General features: G+C 39.2%; 3 protein-coding genes and 1 long non-coding RNA gene across 4 annotated transcripts; 2 read left to right on the top strand and 2 right to left on the bottom strand.

Annotated features, from left to right (window-relative positions):
• The first annotated feature begins 3,635 nt into the window (after positions 1-3,635).
• Positions 3,636-7,509, top strand: agxtb (alanine--glyoxylate and serine--pyruvate aminotransferase b). The gene is made up of 11 exons (XM_044218445.1): positions 3,636-3,992; positions 4,355-4,547; positions 4,679-4,743; positions 4,920-5,020; positions 5,109-5,179; positions 5,265-5,349; positions 5,487-5,585; positions 5,842-5,911; positions 6,377-6,472; positions 6,745-6,873; positions 7,230-7,509. The coding sequence occupies exons 1-11, from the start codon at positions 3,717-3,719 to the stop codon at positions 7,335-7,337; spliced, it is 1,293 nt and encodes a 430-aa protein (XP_044074380.1). The 5' UTR covers positions 3,636-3,716; the 3' UTR covers positions 7,338-7,509.
• Positions 6,367-7,299, bottom strand: LOC122886371. The gene is made up of 3 exons (XR_006380337.1): positions 7,158-7,299; positions 6,691-6,898; positions 6,367-6,498 (listed from the first exon to the last, which is right to left on the bottom strand). It is a non-coding gene; the product is annotated as an uncharacterized LOC122886371 (long non-coding RNA).
• A 181-nt stretch (positions 7,510-7,690) lies between the features above and the next one.
• On the top strand, positions 7,691-11,987 carry thap4 (THAP domain containing 4). Its single transcript, XM_044218447.1, has 5 exons — positions 7,691-7,849; positions 8,948-9,101; positions 9,825-9,934; positions 10,485-10,588; positions 10,705-11,987. Exons 1-5 carry the CDS (start codon positions 7,825-7,827, stop codon positions 10,819-10,821), a joined length of 510 nt encoding a protein of 169 aa, XP_044074382.1. The 5' UTR covers positions 7,691-7,824; the 3' UTR covers positions 10,822-11,987.
• Positions 11,988-12,482: 495 nt separating this feature from the next.
• Positions 12,483-21,311, bottom strand: LOC122886369 (bcl-2-related ovarian killer protein homolog B-like). The gene is made up of 6 exons (XM_044218446.1): positions 20,710-21,311; positions 20,361-20,398; positions 19,827-20,163; positions 17,939-18,067; positions 14,707-14,870; positions 12,483-13,600 (listed from the first exon to the last, which is right to left on the bottom strand). Exons 3-6 carry the CDS (start codon positions 20,047-20,049, stop codon positions 13,475-13,477), a joined length of 642 nt encoding a protein of 213 aa, XP_044074381.1. The 5' UTR covers positions 20,050-20,163; positions 20,361-20,398; positions 20,710-21,311; the 3' UTR covers positions 12,483-13,474.
• Positions 21,312-23,977: the final 2,666 nt, after the last annotated feature.

Here is a 23,977-nt window from a genome sequence, read left to right as displayed (position 1 = left end):
CAGTCAGTCTGAAAGCAGGGAAAATGGCGGAGCTGCTGTGCCAGGGATGCTGGGAGGCGGTGGTGACATCAGCATCAGCATCATCAGCAGCCATGAGCGATTCAGCACTGGGACACAGTGGAGGGGAAGGAGAGGGAGGGGGAGGCCCAGGGTGAGACCACAACAGGCCTTAGAGAGACAAATATGGGTGAAGATACGAGACTAGAGGTTTAGAGTGAGAGTAAGACGCAAATAGTCAGGAGAAGCCTGGGACATCATCATCACACAGTCACACCAGCTGCCTTTCTTAAGGGACCAACCTAAAGCCACAGATGTAGCGACTCATTTCTTGGTGAGTCGCTAAATAGCTAAACATTGGATCTGAAGTTTAGCCATCCAGGGCTGCAGAAATATGAAACTAGCTCACCGTGCAGAAAGATTTTTGTGCGCAGTCAAACAACAAATGAGCTCATTCTCGACCTGAGAAATAGCAGCTTGTCAAAACAATCTCAACTCTAGGTCCACTTACTCGCTTGTTCTGGAGATTTCAACCATATTAATCAGTTGTCATAGAGCTGTTCATGTTCAAACTTTCCATTATTCTGAGCACTTTTAGGACTTTTTCATTGATGCTGGTTTTCGAAACTGGATTACCAAGTGGGCAACTGTGCAGAGGCTCCAGGTTCACTGTGTGTGTTGCTTTCTGGTCATTTGAATTAGTGCAAATTTCTTAAGGAATTTGCACCAAATGTCAACTAAAGCATTATTAGCTACTTATTGTGGCCTTGTGCAGAATTGTAAAAATCTAGTTTTATTATTCCAGTTCAGATTGTGCTGATGCCACATGATGCATCATCCTTAATAAAATTGTGTTAAAAGTGTGTTAAATTACCACAAACTAACACATTAAGTTTAGTTTCAGCACTCGTTGCACTGCACTTAATGAGAACAGGGAACATTTATTATACAAAGGGTGGTAGCAAGAATTTGGTTAACTCTGCAGCTCTGATTTAAAAACTGAAAATAGCACTGTGATAACATTATAAAATAAAGATTCCGAGTTCAACACAAAAATGTGGATGTTTACTGGAGAACTGACTGCTGGTTTACTAATACTTCTTTTTGACAAGCAGCATCATAATCCAGCATCTTAATCCATAAAGAGTGCCCTTTTCTAAAGCATTTATAGTGACACTATGTGGAACGTTTACTAATTATATAAACGGCTTCCAATAAGGTTGAAGAATTTCAGATAAATTCAGCAGTGCTACCTGCTATATTTGGTGTTTAATATAAGAAACCAATATATCTGAAAATCTGGATGTTATAGTCTGATCCTTATTCATATTCAAAAAAATAAAGTAAAAGCATAATTCTGTCATTTAAACTAGGATGTGATTGGTTGAATTGGCCATGGCCTTGTACATAACATCCCAACATTGAGGCTGTTTATGGCGTCACTATTGATTCCCCAGTGGATGAACTTGCCTTTCTTTCCCTCTCTTTCTTTGTGTCTACACCTCCCTAGCTCCTCCTCCTGCTCTGTTTGTGTAGATTTTGAGTGTTCAGTCCAGTGCAAAGGCCAGTGAGAGGGTAACACCGAGTCCCATTTATTTACCAGTGGTGTAATTATTTACCCAGCCAGACTCAGAGAGGGGCACCTTCTGGTTATCCTGCTGGCTATGACAAAACAAAGGGGCTACAATATGAGACAACTACTGAGAAAAGGCAAAGTATAAAAAAGGATCTCTTAAGTTTATGGAGCAAAACTTTGCTTTTGTTTCCTGGTCAGCTTGTAAGGATATTTATAAAATAAAGCAAAATACCACTTGATCAGAAAAAATCTTAACATCACAGCAAAACCTTAATGTAAATGTTTGACCTGAATGGTTTGGAGTTTAGGTGTAAGTTTGACCTCTTTCAATCTTTAACATCCTTAAAAACATGATTTCTTCCACTTCATACATAATAACTTTCACTACATTCACAAGAACAACTGGCTGATATTTACATGTTCAAATAAAAAGTGGTGTGTGGTGTCAGTTTGACCCTGAGCATAAAACTTAAGAAAATATTAATGTTTTGCATATTTGGTGACCCACAATAATGCTCACCTCCAGCAGAACTCATCAATGAGGGCATAAAATGGCTTCCGCTCATTCATCCCTGTAATGTTTTGTTTTGAGAATTACAACTCTTGCACCATTAACAGTATGGCCTCCCCACTGGGGCTGAACAGCTCTGTACACACTTGGCACTAAAATGAATCTGGAGTGAAATGATCTCAATAGAGCAGCTCAAAATACAGACGTGACTCACCCAAAACACGATACAATCTGACCTCTCGGAGGTGCTCAGAGGTTGACAACATAGCCTGAATTCAAGGTGTGTTTTCTGACCACACTGAGGAACCACCTCATCAACTGTGAGCAGTGTGCATATCCCACACAGATCCAATCAAACCCTGTGGAAGTTGCTTATGTGAAACACAGTGGACAAACTTTACATTGCACATTGTATGAAACCACCACTATAATCCTCTTTCTCTCATTTTAATTGAGATAAATGTGTTTTCAACACACACCACTTTCCACAGATAAAATCAAATTTGAGATCCATTCTGATGTCCTGTCTCCGCTGGAACTAGTCACAATCTGTATTTCTAAACAACCAAAGTTTAATAATTTTCTATTCACCTACCTATCCTGTAAAGACCTTTGACACATTCAATTTGAAAAACATCTTACACAGAAAACACTTATTATATAATTATAAACTAAACAGAACAAAGTCTGATGCGACCATGAATGCTTTTAAATCTTACTTTACAAGGAAATTACCCAAAAATGTATGCTGCTTATGCACACTACACAATAAAATTCAGCCATTTTCTGTTTGTATTAATGTGTGTGTTGGTATGTGCATGTGTGTGTGTGTGCCTGTCCCCCTTCCTCTTCTGAGAGAGCAGATTGGCTCTCTGAGAGGAGACTCCTCTTTACAAACCCAATGCTGCTGTGACTGAAGGGGCGGACAAAATCAATAAACCTGCTAACTAACCTGAACCAGTTCTAAGCTGCCAAGTGCATGTCCTCACTTTTCCATAAGAGTTGAAGAGTCAAGTGCCAGACCGGAAATGAGTCACAAAAAGCACGTCCTGGTGGATCCAAACTATTACAAAAGCTCCAACATGCACGGATGAGTCTTTGCTTTGGCGAGACTTTTCTTAAATTCAAATGCTGGCCTGGAAAAGATTAAAACATCTTGCTTGTCACATAGACATTTGAATTGTGGACATTGTGTTGGCTGCATAATAAAATAATTCACCATGATTTGTATTGTGTATTTGCACATAGGCCTATAGTCTCATCCAAATGGGAAAAAGGCCTTGATAACCACCTGCTGCTCAGAAGCTATTAACTATAGTTTTGAAAAGGTTTAAACCTTGAAATGTTGTATTTGCAGAAACTTGGTTAAACTTAACCAGAAATCTACAATATAACACACAATTTTTTCCATTTACTATAATAACTTGATATAACATTGTGTCCCTTATTGCAAACGCTTAAGTCAAGGGCAGGGTTGGTAATAAGGGGAGGAACACCGCCCCGTGGCCAAAAGGTCAAAGACCTGTTTGTTTTAAATCGTCACCCAAAAGTCACAGTCAGGCTCAGTCTCTTCGTCTGTCGGTGGTGATCTCACTTGGTGCAGGCTTCTCAGGAACCAGGACACCAGCCGTGATGCAGCGGGCTTTGTTCAGCCGGAGCGCGCTGCTCGCCCAGCAGGCAGCAGCAGCGGCCCTCGACAGTCCGCTGGCCGCGAGGAGCGCGCCCCTGCTGCAGCGACTGGACCGCTCCATGTCCTCCGTCACCATCCCGCCGCCGGCAAGCTTGCTCCGGCCGCTGGAAGTTCCACCCCGTTACCTGTTTGGACCGGGACCCTCAAACGTTTCTCCACGTATCTTAGCTGCAGGGTCCAGGCCGATAATTGGTCACATGCATCCAGAAATGTATGAGGTAAACGCTTTGTTTGAAACTCGGTAATCAATTCTAATTACTACAAGGTGGAAGATAAGCATTTTTACTCAAAAACTAAACCTGAGTACAGTTTGGAGGCGCAGGCCCATTTTGTGTCGTGACTAGTCTTAAGTAAAACTCAAGAAAAAATACAGAACTATTACTTTAAGTAGTTTAGAGTAGTGTTATGAGCCTACATTTTAATGCTGTGATATAATTAATTTTGCTTGAGTAAAATTGGTTGAGTAATTAGACTAAAGTCAACGTGAAAGTTTGTTGTGGTACACCAATTATTCCTGTTAACAATTCAGTTTTATACTTTTTTTTCCAGATTTGTTTGACGTTTTCATTGTGTTTCTTAGATCATGAATGACATCAAGCGAGGGATCCAGTACGTCTTTCAGACAGAGAACAGCATGACTATAGCAGTGAGCGGCTCCGGGCACGCGGCCATGGAGTGTGCGGTGTTCAATACGGTGGAGCCCGGAGAGAGCGTGCTCATTGCCATCAACGGAATCTGGGGCGAGCGCGTTGCAGAAATTGCAGAAAGAATGGGTACGTCTTTACGCACGGTTTTACGCACGCATCCATTGGGTCTCCAAAGAAGATAAACAACCACATTTACAATGATTGTGCATCTATCTATCTATCTATCACAAATGATCACAAATGTTTTTAATTTTTAGGTGCCAATGTACATAGAATGGTAAAAACACCAGGAGGTTATTTCAGCAATAAGGAAATTGAACAGGTAGGCACTATATCCCCAAAGTAGCCCATAACTTGCAAAAGCTATTAAAAAAAACATTCTGTCAGCCCTAACTATGGCTGAACTAATATGCTGAATACATGACTGGGAAACATAATCAGTTACTTGAGTAACAAGAACACATATGTGATTAAACTCCTTTTTACGTCTTTCTGTAGGCCATAGCAAAACACAAGCCTGTCCTGTTTTTCCTCACACACGGAGAGTCCTCTGCTGGCCTCTGTCACCCAGTAGATGGCATTGGAGACATCTGCAGAAAGTGGGCCTCAAACACACCATAAGATAAATGCTTTCATGTACTTACCAAGTATAATGTTATATTTCTCACTGCTTACTGTCTCCCGCAGACATAACTGCCTCTTCCTGGTTGACACAGTTGCATCTCTTGGTGCAGCACCAATTTTTATGGACAAGCAAAGTAAGACAATGATGAAGGATAATATTCTGTTACCTGCTACCACGTGCTTGTGTGTGATATAATCTGCCTCTTATTGCGCTCCCAGATATTGACATCCTGTACACGGGTTCTCAGAAGGCTCTAAATGCGCCTCCTGGCACAGCACCCATCTCCTTTAATGACAGAGCATGGTAATGAGGGACTCTGTGGGGTGTTTCTACATGCATGTTTCCATATATGAGGCCTAAATGATCACAACTGCATAAAAAAATGAGACCAAAAAGTAATTGAAGCGGGAATCTCATTGTCTCTCTGTTACTCCTTACAGCCACAAGATGTTTAACAGGAAAACCAAACCAGTATCCTACCTCTTTGATATGACACATTTGTCCAACTACTGGGGTTGCGATGGCAAACCAGCCAGAGTGTAAGTCCACTATAGCCAACGATGTTACATCCTTATTCTCTTCATACCACCTAAACCTTATTTTAACTGGGATTGTGACTGACAGTCTGTTAGAATGAGACTAAAAAATATTAGATTTTTAGATTATTTTTTTATTTAAGCTTTGAAAAACGTGTAATTTTAGGGGTGTCATTGTGCTGGAAAGGTTCATATCAGTCTATAACACCAGTGTTTGGTATAAGAATAATATTTGAATCACGTGTGCTCCGGGTTTTAGATACCATCACACTGGTCCAGTGTCTGGATTCTTCGCCCTGAGAGAGAGTCTGGCAATTCTTGTTGAGAGGGTAAAAGGACATTTCAACACTTTTGGTTACTTTACTGAAAGACATTCACCACTTCTAGAATACTTATCTTTGTTTATGTTATCTTTACAATTATTTACATTTTTAAAACCATCTTTATGCCAGCACCTTCTCCACACAGTACAGGTACAAATTGTGGGCTGTGCGCTCACCATATTATTGTGGGGGCCTACCAGGCCAACCAGGCAAATTAAATTTTGCCTTTAATTATGCCTTTAATTATACCAATCACTTTTACTGGCAGCAATATGTAAACTTCTTTATTCAAACCACCATTACATCTCAAGTGAGGAAGAAACAGTGTTTTCATTTTGCTAGAAAATGGGCATAGCTTTCTGAATTTGCCTCTAATAGTGCAGTAGTTTTGAGTTGGCAGTGCTGGCACAGCATTCTTCTAACTTCTTGTCTGATTATCACGTAACTCCATCGATCTTTGTCTCCCTCTAGGGGCTGGAGGAGTCCTGGAAGAAACACAAGGATGTGGCAGCCTACCTGTACAGAGGACTGGAGGACTTGGGTCTCAAGCTCTTCATCCCTGAACAGGTGAGGCAGACATAAAACAAAAGAACCTGCTGGGTAATGTAGTGTTTTGTGCAGAAGGACAACAAAGAAGTAAAAAAGGATAAACAACACTGAACAAGAATATACATATATAATACACACAAATAATCAGTATTACAGTAGCCCTGTATATCAAATCTCAAAGATACATGACTGTTAATGCAGCACTACAACTGACCAGGGTTACTGTGACAGCATACCTCATTGGTGTTGCCCTGATGGTGACCACAGTCATTTTGTGACATGTCATGCAGGACTTGAGGCTTCCCTCCGTCACCACCATTGCCATCCCTGACGGCTACGATTGGAGGGAGTTGCTGGCCTACATCATGAAACACCACCAGATGGAGATGACTGGAGGCTTGGGCCCTTCCATCGGCATGGTGAGTTGCTGCCGGTCCTTCAACCCTGTACAGTGGACACAATCATGCCTTTAACACTGTGGTCATGGTCATCAGCTGACCTTTATGGTAGCGATTCTAGATGTGACCATCAGTCTCAGCATCTTAGCAGCAGTGGGTGCTGTTTTACATACATTATTTTATCTAAAGTAAACACTTAACAAAGGGAAACAGTCCTGGATAGAATAACGTGTTTCCATGAGAAATAAGAGCCTCCTTTATCCCCATTTATAACAAGAGCAATGTCATGAGTTTGGTGTCTTTACCGCTTTCTGACTCATGCTGCTGAGTCACTGCAGGCTCTGATGTACTGTACTGTCCACCTCTCTTTTCATTAGGTGATGAGGATCGGATTGATGGGATACAACTGCGAGAAGACTAATGCTGACTTGGCACTGCATGCCCTGGCAGACGCTCTCAAGAACTGCAAAAAGAGCAAGGCATAAGAGACCAGTGCATACATTTCAGGAATTTGTCTGTGCTTTTGACTGCAGAGATTTTATAAAACACAGGCTATGTACCTTTCTTGTATAATAGGCTAGTTTTGAAATAAAGGAGCAGATATTGTCATATGAGTGCACTGAAAGATGTCAATAAAGTGTGCTTTATTTTATCAAACACTTCTCCTGCCTCAATGTGTGGTAACAGTAATAAATTATTAAAAAAGAAAAACTACCTAAGTATATAAATGTTAGCCCCACTTACATTTAGTCAAGGTTGTTGTTTGTTTGTTTTTGTTTTTTTTACATATCTGAAGTGCTTAACTGTCTAAACTACATTTCCCAAGATTCTCTACTGTGATTGAACCGTGTATAAAACTACGTCATACTGGCTCAACAGTCATAGTGTAACTATTAATTTAGTGACATTTAATCTTGTATTTCCGCCTGATTTTAAGCATTTATACTCGCTTGGCTGCAGTTTGATGTATTAATGGGGTGTCCTGTAAATCACACAGGTAGGATGATGGTTCAATTTTAAATTAAGAACAAGATTGAAACAATGTCAACTGTACTAGCTAGCTAGCTACAATGTCACGGTGACCACGGGCTAACTAGGTTAAGTTAACGTTAACTGCCATTTCTGTTGATTTATAATAACGCTATTTATACAGTAGTTATAGTAGCCTTTAGATAAATAAATTTTCATTTAATTTAGCGTCAGCTGTGAAACCGAGACAAGGTTTGCTAACTTTAGCTTCCGTGATAGTAAACAAACTGCAACCACCGGACAGATTGAGCTGTTTGTATGCTGTGTGAGCTTTGCATGTCGAAGAATGATAATGTTTGTGATCGTCGGATCAATATTGAACCGAGGCTGTGATAACTACATCTTGTTTGCAAATAAGACGGTGTAGTCCCTCATTCGAAACTACGACTGAAACCTTTTCTACTTGTTTGCAAAGTTTCGATTTTTATACGAGTGCGATATAAAACAGTCACCTGTATTTTGCACAGAACCTTCTTCTTTTGTTTTCTGCAAAATTTCGACCAGGCCGTAACAATGATGCCACCTACTGTTAACAGAAGAGACTAGCAATCATAGCGCACTTGGGTTTTAGACCCTCCCATGCCTCGATGTACCATTTCCTTCCTTATTTACCTCACTGCTGCAAGAATATCCAGTTTTTTGTTTTGCTTACTTAAGTTACTTAATTGTGAGCCAATATTTGATGATTTCCTTCTATGACAAGTCAAAATGCCTGTTAGTTGACTGAGAAAGGCCTTTTTAAATTGAGAAGTGTCCAGTTTCTAACCTTTTACTACTCACATAAACAGATATTGTTTGCCTGTAATACCAGCTGACTCATACAGTTTTTCTGTCACATGATTTAAGATGTATTTGTTTTTACCGGTATTTACTCCAAACTGTATGAAATTATCTCTTTTTCAATCGTATATTCAAACTTCTATTAATGTAAAGAAATATTAATGTATTTCATATAATCCTTGGTATTGGATCAAAATGTGTGGCATCACCCATCACCACCTCATATGGAATATTTTTTTTCTGTTTTCATGGTAATGCAGCATAAACTGTGTGTTTTTACCATCAGGGGAGTTGAACCCAGTCCTCCTCCCTCTAGACTGGCTTCTGGGTACCTGGGAGTCAGATGAACCTGGGGAGGGCTGTTTTCCCACCATAAAACCTTTCCGCTACACAGAGAAACTGCACTTCAGCCATGTGGGACAACCAGTCATCAACTTCATGTAGGTTTTTCTGGTAGCAATCAGACTTAACACCAGGTTTAAAGCCTGTTTCACCTCTGACCACACCCGGCATTACTGGGTGTGGTCAGAAGTGAACTTTGTTGCACCTGTAACCACACCCAACATTGATGTCACAGGTCTTGAGTACAGCAGTACATCACAGCAGCGAGCTGAGAACTTAAAGTGCTGGAGGTCAGCAAAAGCAAGATTTTCAGGGGGCGTTGCAAACACTTATAAATCATAGCAACAATAGATGTATTCTTAAAGAGGGTGGATCCTTGCTTTTCAGACAAGGCACCTGAGCTTCTCTCCTGTGGTTTAAATGGGTGTGAGTTTGAGAAGAAGTACTTTCTTTACTATGAGTCAAATAAAGTGGAAAAGAGGTTTTCAATTCAACTTTCTGGTAAATCTACTCTGCACAAAAAAGTAGAAACAGTGCAAGTAGAAAAACACCAAACCAAACAGTCCACCGGTTGGAAACGTGCAATGTAATATTAATACAATTAATAATAGTGAATGATGCTTGGGCTTAGTGACAAAAACACTGTCTAGTATTTAGCTACATTAGGGTGACTAGCTGTAGTCAACCTGAACCCTAATAAGCTGCAATGTTACATTAACCGGCGAGTTTTTGTGTCAGCACTAGAGTAAAACCTGATCCTGTTTCCTGTTTAGAAACCATGTTGACAGCAGCTGATTCCTCACTGTTACTGTGTTTGACAGGTTCAGTGCCTTCCATGCAGAGAGCAAGAAGCCTCTGCATAGGGAATGTGGCTTCATTCGAATGCAGCCGGGAGCCAACAGAGTGGCATTCATCATCGCACAGAACTCAGGTAGTTACATTCGTGTTGTTGGAGGAACCGTTGTTGTTATTATTATTATTATTATTATTATTATTATTATTAACCAGGCTCCCACTTGTATTTCTGGAATATGCTGTGATGTTGACAGGATCATTCCAGATGTGCAGAGGCTCAGCATGTAAAGGATTTTCTGAGGGAATCAGTTGTTCAGTGTGAATATATAAAAAGTTTTTCACAATATTTTGAATTTATTATATTAGATGTGACTCAAGGTCATAGTGCAAATATATTCCAGACAAACATGATGCAGAAACATAAATCATGAATAATTATGATTATGTCTTACTTTTGCTGTCTTTAGTTGTGCATTTTAGGTAATAAATCATTTGAGAATAAAACACTTTTCTATGTACGTTTTAAGACCTTACTGCTTAGATAAAATGACTGGTTAATTAGTTTATTACTAGTATAAAATTAAATTGTGTATATAATGAGTTTTTAATGGCTGACTTACTGTCTTGTCTACACAAACACACCAACTTATCACATGTTTTGAGTCCAGTGTGTCTCTTTGGTGCAGGTCTGGTCGAGATTGAGGAAGGAGAGCTGACAGCGCAGCGGCTGAACCTACAGAGCCAGGCTCTGGCCAGAATCTCTTTCGCCAGGGAGCCACATGTACAGAAGGTAAAACCGATTCTCTGATCATGCATCATGCACTCATCGTCAATATTAATGACACTTTTTTTTTTTCTTCACTCCTTTTGTGCCAGTGACCTCGCCTGCTCTTTTCCATCTTTCAGATTTCTAGAGTGTTTCAGCTCCGACCAGATGGGAGGCTGGAGCAGACAGTTTCCATGGCAACAGACAACCAGGCACTGATGCAGCACTTGCACATCACCTACCGTCGCTCATCTTGACCCAACAGGCTGGCAGGCTTCTTTTACGTAGAAATACCTTGGTCAGGAACGATAAATGTTGCTAAAAAAGACTTTAATCACAGTTGAGTCAGATAATCATAGAAACAAATACACAGCTATACAATGATATAATCCTATAATGGTGTGTGTAATGTGGTAAAGGAGTTATGGTGTCAGATCAGCTTACCTTAAACTTAACCATTTGGTAAATCTTACAAATACATTACATACAGTAATAACTAGGCGTTGTTTAAGCACTACAGTAGGAGAGACGTACCAAGAGTTAATGTTAGTCTAATTCAAAAATGAAAGATTCCTCTGGAGTTTTCTTGGAAACAAACAAAAGTGATGTTTACATTCAGTGTTACTTACCAAAACGCATTATGTGTATCCTTGAGGTTTAACAAACATGTCAAGTGTTTTTCCTTTCTCATAAAACATTTGCAAAGATGTTATTTTTTAAATCCTGTATTGTTTACATCTATGTTTACTGACTTGCCTTCTTCTTCTTTCCTGCCTTTGCTGGCACATTGAAGCATGGATGTGGGGTCAAGATATATTAAAAAAAAAAAAAAAAAAAAAAAAAAAAAAAACAGGACCCACTCATAGAAATACAGCCCATAGCGCTATTAGAGGTCTAAAACTCCACAGGGAACCTTTAATCTAACAAAATAAAGATTTCATATTGCATTTCCATTAAGTTGTGACACTTGGGTTGAGTATGGGCACTTGGTATGGGTTATCTTAATCTTTATTATTCAAATATTTAATTTTGGAGCTGTAAAGCACCGATGACTAAACATTAAGTGTCCTCATATCTTTTTCTTTCATTGCACTATTATGAGATTGAAAGCTAAAGTAACTGCTGTCCTTCTGGAGTCAATGCACTGTGTTTCCAGTGTTTTTTGTGATTGCGGTTATGGTTTAAGCCAGTAAACACGACCCTTTGAGATTTTAAGAGTTTCTGTCGTGTTTCAGGATGTCCAAGTTTGGTTTATGTCTTTCAGACATATAGATAGATTATTTTAATATCTTAACATTTTAAGCTCCTTGTTCTGTCCTTTATCGATTTAGTGTTTTATGTAAAGTGTTCGACATGAATGATATAAATAAAATTTGCCTGTGTTATTGATGAGGATCACAGTACTACAGCATCAAGTACATGATTCTGCGACCACGTGCCTTTGTCTTTTTTGTAGTTATTTTGGGGTGGTTTTTTTGCCCTTTATTATATTAAAGAGGTGGGGTATGACATGCAGCAAAGGTCCCTGCCTGACTAACTGGGGATGTGGCAATTACATGCTTTAAACCCCTAGGCCACCAGGACACTACCTAGTCGCCATTTTATTAGTATAAGTCTATACTATAAAATGTCTGTTTCTTAGCTTTGGTAGTCTTTGTACAATGCATCCTTCAACCAGCATAGTTCACTGCCCACATCTGATTCAAGTAGTGATAACGAAATGGCAATTCAGTCTGGCTTTCCTTTAGTTCCTATGACCTGTAAGCCAGGGTACAGCAACCAACCACTTTGTTGGTTGCCATTTTGTTTTATTTTAGTTACTTAAAAGGAAAAGTCCATTGCTTTTCAACTGTCAAGATTTTCTCACAATAAAGTGGGATAAAGTATCATAAAATAATGAACACGATAAGTACATGAATGAAGATTTTGTTAAGTTTATTGTGGGGTTTTTTTTTTTTTTTTTTTTTTAAAAACGTTCAGACACATTTATAAATTAACACTGAAAGTGACAACCGTCAGGCACACTCATCCTGTCTTTATACTGTGGCTTCAATTGTTAAAATCATAATCAAAAATTAAAAAAATAAGCATAAATAAACTATTTACAGATTAAAAATCAATACCACCAAAATATGTGGATGGAGTACTGTACATACTGTTCCTCCATCTTTAAGTTCTTTGGCCAAAAATGGGCAAAATTGTGTCTAAAACTGCAGCAGAAAGTTTAATAGGTCACAACATTTTGATCATATTTGGAAGGAGACCATTTGTGCTTCGGTAAAGTACAATAGTGTAAATCAAACCCATGAAGTGTGAGCAGTTGATCACGCCCGATTTCACTCTCAGGTGTAAACTCACTCGTGAGTAAAACACCTTTGCTTCTTTTCAGACTCAGGACTCTCAAAACTCACAGGACCCAGCCAGCTGAGCATTAATTTTCATTAATTTCACCCTCATTACTCCTTCAGTTATTTTTGTGTGTGGCAAACATTGCATGAAAGCATCCAACAGTTTATCGCAGGAGTGCAAACAGCCTCCTATTGCTCACATTCAGCCTGAACACCATCATACATTACTGTTACAACACTGGAGAAGCTGGTTTACTGCACTGGTGTAAGCAGTGTGAGGTGGAGCGACACAAACTTGTTCCACTGCCATTTAAATATCACCGTGACTACTCTTTGGACGAAGGGTAATCACTTACAGACTTATCTGACACCGAGATAACACATACATGATGCTGATGAAACATTTGTTGATGGCCATTCAGCGACAGACTGATATCTGCTGGCAGGCTCAGTCCCCATCAAGCACAGCGACCACCTCCACTCCATCGTTTATTGACAAGTCTGAGATTTCAATCTCACATCAAACAGTGGTGATGACTCCTGTGCGCTCTGTCTCAGCTCTTCATGGTTCCTTCATGATGTAGACGTACATTGTGGTGAGGAAGTACTTCAGGGACTCAATGACAGAGGACAGCCAGTGGTGTTCAGGGGTGAGGTCCTTCTTCACCACACATTTCGTGATCTCCGCCTGATAAAATTACATTGAAATTTATATTTTATTAACTTTTTTTTTTTTTTTTTTTTGCCAAATTCATTCCAAATATCACAAGAGGAAGCAGGTGCAGTTCTCCAGCAGAGTTACAGTTGGTAACTCAAAAATGTAATTAAAAAATAAATAAAATAAAAAGTGTCTGTTTCCCCAAAACAAAATTGCAGCACTCCAGTGGTAAACACACGTCTGCAGCCATGCTAGCAGCTGTGAGGCTTTACTTTGGCACAGCAGTGCTTTGAGCTGAATGTTAATGTTAGCATGCGCTCACAATGACAATGCTAACTTGCTGATATTTAGTAGGTAGGCTATAATGTTTACCATGATCACCATCTCAGTTAAGTGTGTTAGCATGCACCAAAATAATCAAGACATGAGGTTATTCTTTCCTTTATTAAATCACTGGGGTGCTGCCTTTTTCTGAATTTGCTTTGAGGAAACAAACACATTGCAAGTATGTCTGACTGGCATTTATAAAATAAACCTGTGTTATTTGAGTCAAGCATAACAAAACTTTAGTAAGTGCTGCATCTAAAAAGGCATGTTTTGCTGTCTTTTAACCAAGAGAGGGCTACGGAAACTTCTGCAAATCTTTGCATCAGATTAGCCAACAGGAAGTTATAGCATGTTAGGAGGAGCTTTCTGAGCGAGCAACCATCATTTTATGTAACTCCCTTCTAACTCTGATTATCAGGCCTTATGAAAGCAAACTGAGCTCTGATCCATAAACAAGATAAGATAAATTAGTCATCTAGTTCCAGCAAGAGCAATGTAGAAGTAGAGTGTTGCCAGTTTTAATCCCCAGAGAAACACGATACAAGCGGTGCTTTTTCCCTCTTGCTGTCTCAAATGTCAACTTGTTTAAATGTCAAGTTTCCCCAAAATGTCTCAGTAACACTAATCATGCAGCAGCATTAATCACAACAACAACAAAAATATATACATGAGAAACATTATTTAGTTAGTGCAAATGGGAAAGGTCCCCAAAATCAAAATGAAAAATGTAACATTTATTCACAATTCTGGTCATGCATCATGGCCTCAAGTAATCATGAGCATCAGCACATACAGCATCGGTCACTTACCCATCCTCCCCGTCTCTTCAGCCAGGGAACCACAAACTTGCGGACAAACTGGCCCAGACTGTCCACTAAGATGTGAACGGTGGTTGGATGGCCTTGTCTGACACAATCTACTGCCAGGGCTCCGGCTACTGCATACAGGGACACCACCTTACCCCATGTTATACCTGCAGCCAGAAAAACAGACATCACTGGGTTAGGTTTTATGTCTTTGTGTCTATGGATAGATGTGCAAGCTCTGAAGCTCGTCATTAATGTGTCGTTGTTGTTGTTAAAGGCCCCCTCCACTCAAAAGTGTGTTTTGCTTGTTATTTCTCCTGGATGTTTGAGCCCTACTGTGCAGAAGCTGTTTTCAAAGTCATCTGCTGAAGGGGGAAAGTGTCTCTTTAGAGCTGCAACGATTAATCATTCATTGATTGGTAGGTCGACAGAAAACTAATCTCCAACTAGTATATAATAATAGTAATATTAATGCTTTGAGTAATTTGTTGAAAAAAATGCCAAAATTCTCTGGTTACAGCTTCTCAAATGTGAATATTTTCTGGTTTTTAATGAAAACTGAATATCTTTAGGTTTTGGACTGTTAGGCAAACCAAGACATTTGAAGAGGTCACCGTGGGCTTTGGAAAGCTGTGATGGGCATTTTTAACATTAAATCTCGATTATAATCAATCAACAATTAATTGAGAAAATAATCGACAGATTAATAGAAAATATTTGTAAGTTTCAGCCCAAACTGAGTTTATAACATGTACATACAAGCAGGATTTCAGTATGCAACTTACACAAATGTAATGTTGAAACTTAAAACCTCCAGTGCACAAACACTGAGAATGGACTTTTCAGCAAAGCAGGAGACATCTTGTGTCCAATAGTTTAACTTTTGAACTGAACAATATTTGCATAGTCATACATTTATCAATGACGGAGAAGATGTAATTTTAAGATTTTTGTGACGAGGTGATTGAAGTTTTTTGGATGCAAGTTATTAGTTATATGTTTTAAAACATGTCCGGAGGGTATCTTTAAGCTTCAGCCATTTGAGCTGATATTAATTCTTCATTCTTGCAGTCACAGAGCAGTTCTTTGATAAGTGAGAAGCGAAAATCACACTTTATCCAGGAGACCGAAGCTTCAAGCCTCCACGGTGGCAGAATTTCCTGAGCGGAATCGATAACACTGCCATATTTATCCCAGCATAAACACTCCTTTCCTGTTCTCATGGGTGCCAATCCCAGTCCATGCCAAGCATTAACACCCATCTCCTCTATGGTTTCTCTTTACTCAAAGTCTGTTATATATTCTGTGACCTGACACGAAGCATGCGGGGCAGTCGGTGGACCTTGTACTGAAATAAATACTGTAAATACTAGGATTAAGTCAACAAACCAGTGCATTTGCGTTAATGTAGCTGAAAAGAAGCCTTAGGGTGCCAGTTGCAAATTACAGTTTCTACCATGGGGAGGTCAGCAGGTTCAGAAAATGATTTTGCGTTCACCACTAAGAAGCAATCAAGAGTCTTGAAGCTGAAAAGGGCAAATTATTTGTACTCCTTTCTACCTAAACAATCCAGTCTGATAATTAGGGGCATCCGGCCATTTCTAGGTGCAGTTTCCAGGGCAGCATGGATTGTTATAACGACCGTCGGTGATGCAGTGCACGGCCTAATGGCATTAGCCTCCTTAGGCCCACTTGCATTGTCATGACTGATCCTCAGAGCTGACCTACAGTGTCTGACTGTGGCTATAAGGGGATAGAGCTCTAGGCAAGCTTAAATAAGATAACTGTCCATGGAAGCTGTCAGAGTACGTCACATCTCACTCCCTACTGAGAAGCAGGCCATGAATAGAGACAAGATTTTCAGGGATAAAGCTGGAGGAGAGGAGGGCGGAAAGAAAAAGAACAGAAGTGGGAGGCAGGCGAAGATAGATGGAGAGGGGACAAGCCATGTTGATTTTATCGAGGGAGACCACAGTACAGATGGCCGCTAAACTGCTTCTAAAAGAATGTGTGGTTATGATACGTAGATTCACTGGACATATCATTCCATTGTGGTCATTTTTCTATTTATATCCAGGTTTCGACCTGTCCCAGAAGGCTGGGGCAGCCTTGGTTCACCAGTTTGTTATTCTTCAGGAGAAATCCCACGCTGTTTCCAAAAATTGCTCCCTCGTGACGTCAAAACAAGCACAAGCTTTGCCAGAACACAGGCATGAAAGTTATATTAGCGAGTCTGTTTTTTATCTATTTAGTTATAGTTAAAATATAAATCAATTCTAATCCTGTTCTGAATTTACTCTTTTTTTTAAATAAATAAAGCAAATCGCAGTTCATATCCCTTCCCTATAAGCCTTGTTTAACCAATGTTATATAAATGTGAAGGATTACTTCAGGACATCGCGCTTACTTCATCAGTTAGCTTATTTGTTTCACTTTTTTCCTGCTACTGTCAGAGTGTAATCTGAAAAACTACAACCTGTGTTTTTTTTATTAATATTGTTATGATAATAGTCTAAAATAATGTAAAATGCATAATTTTTAGTGAAATAACTTTTTTTGGTGGAGGACCCCCAAACCCTACGACCCCATGACCACCCCACTGCAACCACAGCACCTTAGCCCTCCAGAAACCAGGCGAAACCCTGAATGTGTTTGATAGAATAGTTTACTAGAGCACAGAGTTCTTCATATATCTAGCCTCTTAATTTTGCTCTCAAAGTGCACCAGATTGATGCATTTAACTTGAAAATGTACAAACTTTTCTTCCGGGGGAACACACCCTGCAGGAAACACAACCATTTAATGCTTGTTTATTCTGTTATGTTATTCATTGACAATTCAGCATTATTATTATTATTATTATTATTATCATCATTATTAATTATTATCATTATCATCATTATTATTATTAGCACTAAACACTACAGTACAGCTGAGACTGATGTCATCAGTTTTGCAGGTATAAACCAAAGTACTGGACGAGGTGAAATTTGGACCTGGTGATGGCACGAGATGAAAAGCTAACACCCACTCACTCCCACTGAAAGCACCTCTCAGCCAAGTGCAGAGGCACACCTGTTTAATCACAGTAACTGCCTTCACCCATAGCCTGAGACACTGAAGTGTAAATCACTTCCTGTGCTGGCAGATCTCCTTTTGGCTGAAGACTACATGGTTAGTTTCCACCTTGGATAGCATACAGTGTGCTACATCACCATCATCAACAGCTGTGTACCTGCTGAGAAGATCTCTGTCGCCACGGCGATGAAGGCATCTGAAACTATGTTCTCCATGGCAACAGAAATGTTGAGCTGCCGCGCCACATTCCTGTAAACACTGGGCTGTATACACTCCAGCTCATCGCCTAGGTAACAGTGGGAGAGCACAAGAAAAAAAAGAAAGAGAGAGAGGCATCAAAAGCCTGTTAGGAAAAACCACAGTTAATCTGAGTGAACGAGACAGAAACCAAAACACAGATTCCGTTTAAAACAATTATTTAAACGCTCTGAGTTATACAAACTATTATACAATTCAACCGATTCAAAACTATTTATTCTGCTGGTGGAGGGTCACTCAGCTGTGCGGATGTTAAAGTGAAACATGTACATCTCTGCTGGCATCTCTTTAAAAAAAAAAAAAAAAAAAAAAAAAAAGACACTGAGCACTTTAGCTGCTGTCTTAAGTGAGTCAAGTCCTCCAGGTTCAAGCCACACACACACACACACACACACACACACACACACACACCTTAACTCAAACTCATCATAGCTTGAAATATATAGTATTGGATGTGGACGTAATTTTAAGAGTCAAGTCTAAAGAGTTTTTCATCTAGTTTCTTATGTTTCATATGTATCAATTATCTCTCCCAGCTCTGTTGACTCCTCTCATCCTCAGCCTACTATTATCTAAAAGTAGATCAGAACGTAGCAACTCTGCTTTTTAGACCCAAGAGCATCAATCATATCACACAGCTGAAGTCACACTAGATAATGAAAATGTATTGATAGCAAAGCAAGGACTTGATAAATATCGTGTAGATTACAGAGCGTTTCATTTTTGTTTCATTTAAGTCTTGAAATGAAAATTTAGGTTTAATCTTAATCTGCTCTAAGAAATACAAATAATAAACTTACTTTTGAGTGTGCCTTTTTTGGTTTCATTAACATGTGCAAGTAGTTACATGGAATTTGCATTTTGCCAAGAAGACCCAAACGAGCTTTTGCAAAGTCTCATTGATTATAATTGATAATGTGTCCTGCTCCTCTTACATGTATGTTGCAACAGTTATTACCTCCACCAAGGAGGGTATGTTTCTCAGTTCCATCTGTTTTTAGTAGGATATCACAAAAACTTGTTAGCATATTTCAACGGAACTTGATGGAAAGTTAAGCCGTGATTAATTTTTGGCACAGATTTGGATCCAGGATTTTTTATACGAGATTTAATATTACGAGATGGTGAAAATATTCAAAGACGCCCTATTTTCTCATGAACTACTGCATTAGCCAACATGAAAAACCTCTGGCACATATATTCCATCATCAAGTGTATTTTGAGACCCAGACCCAAATGAAAAATACAGAGCAGATTAAAAACATCTACACATTTTCTATCATTATCTTTCTATTGAGAAATAAAGTTTAGGGTTAACACCGACCATAAACTGCAACATCCTCGGACCGAGAACTTTTGTTGCATCTCTCTCCCTCATTTCCTTTCATCTCTCTACTGTCTCTACACAAAGTATAAATAATAAAAAAAAAAAAAAAGGTATACAAAAATACTTTAAAAATTACTAAATAAAGTCTGAGGCCTGTGCAGCCTCTGCTCATCTAGTTCAACATAGTTTAAACATAATTCTTTTATGTTAAGCTTTAAAGGATAATGAAGCCATTCCTCACCTGTGCAAACTGTCAAAACTTTAAATAGAAAACAAGGGCAAACTGAAAGAAATCAAAGAACAAACTGTAACGTGGCCACTTCATCTTACTTGAGCTATCCTCATAAGTGCACAAGGAAATAATGATCATGGCCTTAAATGTGCATACGTGTTGCTATAAGATGTGATTTTGCCCCTTGAAGTTTCTTATTTAACTAATGTTTGTTCAGGTTTCTCTTACCAAGACAGAGAAGCACCAAAGACACCTCAGCGAGCGCCGCATTTGAGGGAGAGAGGTTGAGTTCGGTTTTGGACCATCCCAGTCCATTCTGGTTGAGTCTGGACAGTATGTAGTCTCTGCACAAGGCTTTAGACTGGGACACCAGCTCCTTCTCAGTCAACGACCAGTCAAACACATCTAGGACCTCTGCGGCAAACACAGAAGACCGCCGCAGGACCTCCATGTCCTCCTGCAGGGGATCTGGTTCAGAGAGCGTCTGACCTCTTCGGATCAGCTGTGTCTCAGCGTGTCCTCTCTTTATCCCAGAGGAAGTTTAACAGCGAGGACGATGTGGCAGCTGTGAGGAAAGAAAGCCCTTATTTAGAGGCAGCTAGAGATCATTAAAAGCCACAAATGACTTTGTATTGAAATGCTTCTGTCAGACAGGGAGAGAGACAAAGACACTTTTAATCAACACACTTGCCAAAAAGGTAAAGCAGCTTTGAGTGATTAAATTAACAATCATTGCAGTTCCTGCTGTTACTACATACTTACATTTACAAGGACGGTGGGTATAAACAGACATCCAGAATCTAAATCAGACCAGAAAATTACATAAGAATATGGTGGAGGCGTTATTGTTGTGAGTCACACGGTGGGACAGTCAAGATATTGCTACATTTCTTGGATTATGCAACAACCAAGTTGATACCACAAAATGACAAGGAAATATTTTGCTGCTGGGGCAGCCACAGCCATATCTTGATTCGATAGAAAATGCATAAAGCATCCGGTTTTCAGTGTAACCTGATAAAGAGTAGATAATCTAAGGTAGCCTACATGTTAGAATATGGATATATTAACAATTATAGGTTGCTGCACGCAGAGAACAATGCACGCTTACCGTCAACGTTGCGTCCACATTGAGATGTCCCCTCCAATTAACCAATCAGAAAACCTTTCAGTGTGTGTGTTTTTGTGTGTGTCTGTAGTAGTTTCCCACCAAAAGAGCCCAGACGGCGCGAGGAAACAGCTCGTCTACTCTCAAAAGAAACAGTTTCAGACTAATGAGGAACCACTGGGCGAAGTTTTATTTCAGGTCTGATTTCCAAGAGAGCTCGTGGTCCGGTCACTTGCTTCGCCGAAAAGCGCCACAGTCTGAGCCGAGTGACGCAGCCAGAGGACGCCTACCTGTTGTTCCAAGTTCCCATTGGAGCTCAATGGACGCGTTGGTTTTATAATCAGGAAAGGCCCGGAGGGGGAGTTTGACGCCTGCCTCTCAGCCACTAAACGAGACAAACCTCACTACGGCGGATAGAGGGATACAAATCAACTGCATCTGTATAATTCATTCACAAATCTGGGCGGATTGATTTGATATAATCGTTTTCTTCGTTTGTTTCCACTCCTGTGCGTAAAAGACAGAAGCTTTAAATTTACAGGACTCGAGTCAGGTTTCAAACATTTCACACTGATGCGATCTCTCATGTGAGTAATTAAAATGGGGTTTCACCGTACAGCTGGTCTCCTGCCAGAGTTGATGTGAGTGTCGCCCTTGTAATCCCGTTTGGAGCAGATAAATATAGCTGTCCTGCCAACAGCACTGAGACTAAATGTATTGGCCTTTATGTTGTTCCTTGTATAAAGCAGTGTTATTGTATCGTTACATTTTTTTATTTAATCAAAATAAAGTTACATCCACTGGATCTGATTTCAAACAAAGACAACAAGGTCAGTCAGAGGAGAGAGTACCTGATTAAGGACCCCTTCCAGGTAACAAATAAGTTAATTTATCAGTTAATTTGTGTTACCTGCCATTTTAACGACAAGCAAAAACCTAATTCACATTTTTATCTTTCAAACTGTGACAAAATATCAGCGTTTGACCAAATACAACAAGCAGAACCAAAATGATCACAGTTATTTATTGGCGGAAATAGTTTTACTTTTAATATTAATTACGTTATCCTATTATTACCTACATCTATTATTTGGCTTTTTCTAGTTGACTGTTTGGCCGCTGAGTGTCGCTGTTACTCACTTTCTGTAGAGGTAAACCTCCAGGGAGTTCAAGCAAAAAAATAATAATAATAAAAGAAGGCGATTAACTTTTCTGAGGTGATGTGGTCATTTCTTCGAGACTAGTTTGTCTCCTGGGACATATTCAGCCCCACAGCAACATATAAATGCAACACAATGACATTTGCAGGTAGTGTTGGTGATTATTAACTTTACTTTTTACTATATTCTATAGTCTGATCCTTGTCATCAATATTACAGTGATAGGATTCCCACAGATCATGAAAAACAGAAACTAATTAATCTTAAGTTTTAATGCTTTCATGTTATTAAGAGTGGAACATTTGCTTTTTCATGACCTTTTAGTCTCATAAGCTTGTCCAGAAAGCTACAACAGGATGAAATTCTTGTTCTTGGCCAAATGTTCAGCATACATACTGTAATTAATTCAGTTCAAAGTTAATCCTTCCTGGCTGAAAACACACCAGTAATCTGTCTCTTTTATTATTATTAAAGTATTAACCTCAATCTGCCTACTTGTCCAAACCCAGGTGAATCATTGTGGCTTATACTAAAAATAATAGACATGATCATTAGACACTGTGAATAAAATCACTGAGGTTAAACCTGCGATCTCTAGGTTGTTGTTTTTTTTTTTTTGATAGTCCATCAATTAATAAGATGGCAGTTAGGCCTATACCTGTTGATATTTCTCCATAAAATCCACACACAACTATAAATATAGGCTTCATTAAGTCCAGAATTAATGAGTCAATATATATTTCAAGTGTCAAATTCTTGAGCAAAGTTGAAGAACAAAATATCAAAACTCAAAACAGTCATGTTGCTAAAAGGAGATGTTGGTGTTTCTGTAATTAGCATGTTAGTGGGAGAGTTCTGTTCAAAGGAAAGTGTGGCTATAAAAGAAATCCTCACCCCCTTTTTGAGTCAGTATTTACATTCATTTGTTCAATGATAAACCTGAACTTTCAAATATGAACACAGTTCACTGTTTCTAGGTTGTCAGATCCAGAGTGTATAACAGGCTTTAGTCAAGGAGTAATTGTTTTACAAGAACTGAATGAAACATAGCCATGTTGCAAACTATAATACTATATTATGAAATACAATACGTAGCTCATTAGACACCACTGCTTACCACACATGGCTCATTTAGTCTCATGACAAATGACACAAAGAGTGATCAAGTACCAGATTCCAAAAATGTCAGTGTCACTGAAAAATGAATTTATGAGCTTTGGTGACCGTGTGACTCTTGTGTTAGGCCATCTTAAGTGCTATTTCATGAACTACTACACTGAGAAATGCATGTCCACATTTGTGTTTATTGAGTCCATTCAGATTGAGAAAATAATCGACAGATTAATAGAAAATATTTGTAAGTTTCAGCCCAAACTGAGTTTATAACATGTACATACAAGCAGGATTTCAGTATGCAACTTACACAAATGTAATGTTGAAACTTAAAACCTCCAGTGCACAAACACTGAGAATGGACTTTTCAGCAAAGCAGGAGACATCTTGTGTCCAATAGTTTAACTTTTGAACTGAACAATATTTGCATAGTCATACATTTATCAATGACGGAGAAGATGTAATTTTAAGATTTTTGTGACGATAGCATACAGTGTGCTACATCACCATCATCAACAGCTGTGTACCTGCTGAGAAGATCTCTGTCGCCACGGCGATGAAGGCATCTGAAACTATGTTCTCCATGGCAACAGAAATGTTGAGCTGCCGCGCCACATTCCTGTAAACACTGGGCTGTATACACTCCAGCTCATCGCCTAGGTAACAGTGGGAGAGCACAAGAAAAAAAAGAAAGAGAGAGAGGCATCAAAAGCCTGTTAGGAAAAACCACAGTTAATCTGAGTGAACGAGACAGAAACCAAAACACAGATTCCGTTTAAAACAATTATTTAAACGCTCTGAGTTATACAAACTATTATACAATTCAACCGATTCAAAACTATTTATTCTGCTGGTGGAGGGTCACTCAGCTGTGCGGATGTTAAAGTGAAACATGTACATCTCTGCTGGCATCTCTTTAAAAAAAAAAAAAAAAAAAAAAAAGACACTGAGCACTTTAGCTGCTGTCTTAAGTGAGTCAAGTCCTCCAGGTTCAAGCC

The sequence above is a fragment of the Siniperca chuatsi genome, linkage group LG13 (genome assembly GCF_020085105.1).
Source record: "Siniperca chuatsi isolate FFG_IHB_CAS linkage group LG13, ASM2008510v1, whole genome shotgun sequence".
NCBI classification, from domain to species: domain Eukaryota; kingdom Metazoa; phylum Chordata; class Actinopteri; order Centrarchiformes; family Sinipercidae; genus Siniperca; species Siniperca chuatsi.
The sequence above is the reverse complement of the archived record's forward strand: the minus strand, read 5'-3'. Positions and strand labels throughout refer to the sequence as shown.

Excerpts from the sequence above, each read along its gene's own strand:
- agxtb (XM_044218445.1), top strand. The coding sequence starts at position 3,717 with ATGCAGCGGGCTTTGTTCAGCCGGAGCGCGCTGCTCGCCCAGCAGGCA. Across the intron at positions 4,744-4,919 it reads GCAATAAGGAAATTGAACAG|GCCATAGCAAAACACAAGCC; the intron begins GTAGGCACTATA and ends GTCTTTCTGTAG. Across the intron at positions 5,912-6,376 it reads TGGCAATTCTTGTTGAGAGG|GGGCTGGAGGAGTCCTGGAA; the intron begins GTAAAAGGACAT and ends GTCTCCCTCTAG.
- thap4 (XM_044218447.1), top strand. The coding sequence starts at position 7,825 with ATGGGGTGTCCTGTAAATCACACAG. Across the intron at positions 9,102-9,824 it reads CAACCAGTCATCAACTTCAT|GTTCAGTGCCTTCCATGCAG; the intron begins GTAGGTTTTTCT and ends TGTGTTTGACAG. Across the intron at positions 10,589-10,704 it reads GGGAGCCACATGTACAGAAG|ATTTCTAGAGTGTTTCAGCT; the intron begins GTAAAACCGATT and ends TCCATCTTTCAG.
- LOC122886369 (XM_044218446.1), bottom strand. The coding sequence starts at position 20,049 with ATGGAGGTCCTGCGGCGGTCTTCTGTGTTTGCCGCAGAGGTCCTAGAT. Across the intron at positions 14,871-17,938 it reads GACAGAGATCTTCTCAGCAG|GTATAACATGGGGTAAGGTG; the intron begins GTACACAGCTGT and ends TTCTGGCTGCAG. Across the intron at positions 13,601-14,706 it reads TGAAGAGACGGGGAGGATGG|GCGGAGATCACGAAATGTGT; the intron begins GTAAGTGACCGA and ends TAATTTTATCAG.